Consider the following 3,934-nt stretch of genomic DNA (forward strand, 5'->3'; position numbering starts at 1 on the left):
CCTAGAGCATCCCCTAGTCCTGGGGAGGCTGCTTGGGGCTACCCCTTTCCCCGCTGAGCTGCGAGGCTTTCGCCCCTCCTCCTCGTCCTCCTGATCTCTCCAGCCCCTCCCCATCCCACCAGTCCCTGGCCTTGCTGTTCCCTCCCTATGCCCTCCCGCACCTCAGGATCTCTCTCCTCTACCTCTGGGCGCACTCACGTCTAGGAGGCGTCTTGGACACCTTCACATCACTGCGTGTTATCCTGCGCGGTCCTGGCTGTCTGTCTCCAGCCTCTTTCTCACCTCTCACTCATGATCCCTAATTCGCCCATCTCCGCAGTGTCCTGACCTCGGTGCTGTCCTCTTGGGCGTGCGCTCCGCTCCTTTTCCCTTGGTGCCGGCCGGCTAGCCCCTATCCCGGGGCTCTTTCCCTCCCATCCCTCCTTCAAACCTCCTTTCCTCCCTCCTGGATCCCTCCCCTCCGGCGCGGCCTAGGGGGTGGGGGGCGGCGGCGCGGGGCGGGGCGGGGCAGGGCGGGCGGGGCGAGGCGGTGACGCGGGGGCTGGCCGGGCTAGAGGCGCGGCGGCGCGGGGCGGGGGCGCAGTCCCGGGTCCGACTGGCCGAGCCCCGCGCGCCCCGCCCGCGCCCTGCGCCTCCGCCCGGCCAGCCGGCGGGGGAGGGGGCATGAGCCGGCGCCCGCGCGCCGCCGGGAGCTGCGGGCCGGCCTAGAGCCCCGCGCGGGCCCCGCGCCCGAGCCTAGCCGCCGTCGCAGCCGAGCCGCGGGCGCATCCGCGGGAGCCGCGATGCAGCGGCCCGGGGAGCCGGGCGCCGCGCGCTTCGGTCCGCCCGAGGGCTGTGTGGACCATCGGCCGCACCGCTACCGCAGCTTCATGATCGAAGAGATCCTCACCGAGCCGCCCGGGCCCAAGGGCGCAGCGCCTGCGGCTGCCGCTGCCGCCGCGGGCGAGCTGCTGAAGTTTGGCGTGCAGGCGCTGCTGGCCGCCCGGCCCTTTCACAGCCACCTGGGTACGTGCAGTGGACTGGGCTTGACGGGCGGGTGGGAGTCGAGCAAGGGGCTGCCCAGAATCCCCCCTCCTTCCCTCTGTTCCTCGAGCTACTTGGGATACAGGCCCCACGCACGTCTTTTCACCCACTTCAACTGGGGAGTAGAGGGTGCGGGCAATGGGCTGCGCAGAAACCAGGCCTTATGTCCTCAGGCCAGGCCAGAAGAGAGTTTGTCCTCTGCTTCAGGGCGACTTAGGCTTTTCCAGTCGGTGAGTAGGCCAGGCCCAGGGACTGGAAGCCCGCATCCCCATCAAGACGCAACACCAGTCAACCGATCGCTCTGGATCAAAATGACTTCAGTCCAGGGAAGTCTAAGTTTCGTGATAGGGGGCTGACTGGGCATGGCAGTAGCTGCCCAGACCTCTAGAGAAGAGGGTTGTGTCTCCCAATGCTGGGTGCTGACCGTGGCCCATGCCATCCAGGAGCCTCCCAGAGCCTTGTGCTCTCCAGCTAGCGACAAACCGAGGGCCTCTGCTGCAGCCAGGATCTCCCTAGGCCTTGTTTGAGGGAAAGAGGCCTGGTTGTGAGCCGCTGCCCGGCTGGCCCTTCCACTTCCAGGTCAGCTGGGCTTCCAAGCGTCTTGAATCACTTGCTCAGACCTTTTCTGTCTCGGTCTTGTCTCTTGGGGGATTGTGGGACAGCCTGCACGCCTTCTCCATCTTGGCATAGGACTTGTACAATCTCTTTAGTTGACCTCCGTCCATGTCTTTGGGTGCAGTCGATCTGTCTCCCCCTTCCTCTTAAGATTCTCTTCTCACTCCTTATTGTCCTCTCTACGCTTACCTCACCATTGCTCGGACCCACACCTTTACGACAAGACTGCCAGGAAAGGAAGCCTCCTACATAGACTCCAGTTCAGCTAGCAGCCTTCGGGATCCGAACCAGCCTCTGTTCTGTCTTGGTGACAGTCGATCCCATTTGCGTGTTTGAGGTCCATCTGGTTTACAACCTCTCTGCTGCCTTTCACTACCAACGGCTTTATTGTTGGTAATTCGTTTGAAGCGGGCAAATAGCCTTCCTTCACGGGAAAAGCCTGAACAGAGAGAACAAGAAAGACAATTTTCAGGTTCAAAGGATGCTTTGGCAACCCTCCCCTAGTTGATGTTGGGGCCTCAGCTTAGCGTTGTAAATTTCAGCGCAGTGCCCGGAAAAACAAACGCTCACATTTCCACCGCTTTCTTTTCCGAATTCACCCGTTTCTTCGTGGTTTCTCTCTTTCACAAAAGACAACTCTGCGTCCTCCACGCAGTGAACTTGCCTTTAAGAACCTCGAAATCTCAGATGCAGCTGGGTCGTGGGAACGCCAGAACAGAGCACGGGGTGGGGAGGATACTTCTTTCTAGACTTCCCGGGATACCTACATCAAGGAGGGTCGCCCAGGACGCACAGCTTAAGCCCTTCCTCTCCTCAGGGAGTGGCCGGCTCAGACTGAGCTCAGGCACCCAGGCACCGCACCGCACTGTGCAGTGGCCTCGGAGGCTGGACTCCAGTTCACCGGCTCCTTTCTTCTCTCCCCTTGTAGCAGTGCTGAAGGCTGAACAGGCCGCTGTGTTCAAGTTCCCACTGGCGCCGCTCGGTTGTTCCGGGCTGGGCTCGGCGCTGCTGGCCGCGGGGCCTGGGATGCCCGGCACTGCAGGCGCCTCGCACCTGCCGCTGGAGCTGCAACTCCGAGGGAAGCTGGAAGCAGCTGGCTCTGGGGAGTCGGGCACGAAAGCCAAGAAAGGACGCCGGAGTCGCACCGTGTTCACGGAGCTGCAGCTGATGGGCCTGGAGAAGCGCTTCGAGAAGCAGAAGTACCTCTCCACCCCTGACAGGTAGTGTCGGTTGAGGCTGGGTTCAGCGGACAGTAGGCCGGCCGGTGGCCGCCTGACCCGCTAAGGGTGTGCGTTGCTCTTTCCAGAATAGATCTAGCTGAGTCCCTGGGCCTGAGCCAATTGCAGGTGAAGACATGGTATCAAAATCGGAGGATGAAGTGGAAGAAAATAGTGAGTGTGGCTGGTGGCTTCCTCTTTGCCGGGTTTCCTGGACATTGTCCCGGGCATCCTCCAAGAACTTTCTCCCCACCCTCCTCACACTGCCCAGCCCACCCAGTGCCCTCTGCTCTTTCTGTTTGGGTTCACTACGGAGCCGATATTCCCTCCCACCCCAAGCACCTCCTGGCAGCCCCTAATCCTCCACCTTGGGGCGTTTCTTTAGGGCTTAGAGTCAAGTCACTGGTGATACCTTGTTTGGGTCCTTGGGTCCCACCTGGGCTCTGGGCACCGGGTGCTCCTTGGTCTGATTCACACCTCACCCTAGTACTGTTCATTCTCGGAACAGGTGCTTCAAGGTGGCGGCCTGGAGTCCCCTACCAAGCCCAAGGGGCGGCCCAAGAAGAACTCCATCCCCACGAGCGAGCAGCTCACGGAGCAGGAGCGTGCCAAAGAGGCAGAGAAGCCATCAGAGATGCCGGGTGAGCCCAGCGACCGGAACTGCGAGGACTGAGCTCCGCCGGGGTGCGGCGCCATCGGTGGGAACCCAGGAGCTGGCGCTTCCGCGTCCGTGCCGTGCCGTTTGCTTTCTAAACGTTTCATTACTACTTTGAATGCGGACAATTAGGGGCCAAACAAGGAAGGACACAAGCCTGGAAGCCAAGCCTAGGTCTCAGCGAGCTCCAGTCTCCTGCCCCCCAGTCTGGGAGAGCCGTGGCCAGCACAGCGGAAGCTTTTGGTCTTTCTCGGAGTTCCCCGGTGCCCGGCGCTCCATGCGCATTCACTCCCCGCTCCTTGCCCACACCTTTCTCCGGCCTCCAGCCGGCCTTCTGGGCCCGGACACTGGCAGGCGCACACCCGCTTCCGCGCCTTGGGGACCGAGCCGCCGGGTGCAGGCCTCTACGGCCCTGTCCTGCAGA

General features: G+C 62.3%; 1 protein-coding gene across 1 annotated transcript; it reads left to right on the plus strand.

Annotated features, from left to right (window-relative positions):
• Positions 1 to 782: 782 nt before the first annotated feature.
• On the plus strand, positions 783 to 3,628 carry Barx1 (BARX homeobox 1). Its single transcript, XM_006992294.3, has 4 exons — positions 783 to 1,005; positions 2,567 to 2,858; positions 2,945 to 3,029; positions 3,364 to 3,628. The coding sequence occupies exons 1-4, from the start codon at positions 783 to 785 to the stop codon at positions 3,526 to 3,528; spliced, it is 765 nt and encodes a 254-aa protein (XP_006992356.1). The 3' UTR covers positions 3,529 to 3,628.
• Positions 3,629 to 3,934: the final 306 nt, after the last annotated feature.

The sequence above is a fragment of the Peromyscus maniculatus genome, chromosome 5, assembly GCF_049852395.1.
Source record: "Peromyscus maniculatus bairdii isolate BWxNUB_F1_BW_parent chromosome 5, HU_Pman_BW_mat_3.1, whole genome shotgun sequence".
In the NCBI taxonomy this organism is placed as follows: domain Eukaryota; kingdom Metazoa; phylum Chordata; class Mammalia; order Rodentia; family Cricetidae; genus Peromyscus; species Peromyscus maniculatus.

Bases quoted from the DNA above. Each gene is read 5' to 3' on its own strand.
- Barx1 (XM_006992294.3), top strand. From the start codon at position 783: ATGCAGCGGCCCGGGGAGCCGGGCGCCGCGCGCTTCGGTCCGCCCGAG. The intron at 2,859-2,944 runs GTAGTGTCGGTT...TGCTCTTTCCAG, and splicing joins TACCTCTCCACCCCTGACAG to AATAGATCTAGCTGAGTCCC. The intron at 3,030-3,363 runs GTGAGTGTGGCT...TTCTCGGAACAG, and splicing joins GGATGAAGTGGAAGAAAATA to GTGCTTCAAGGTGGCGGCCT.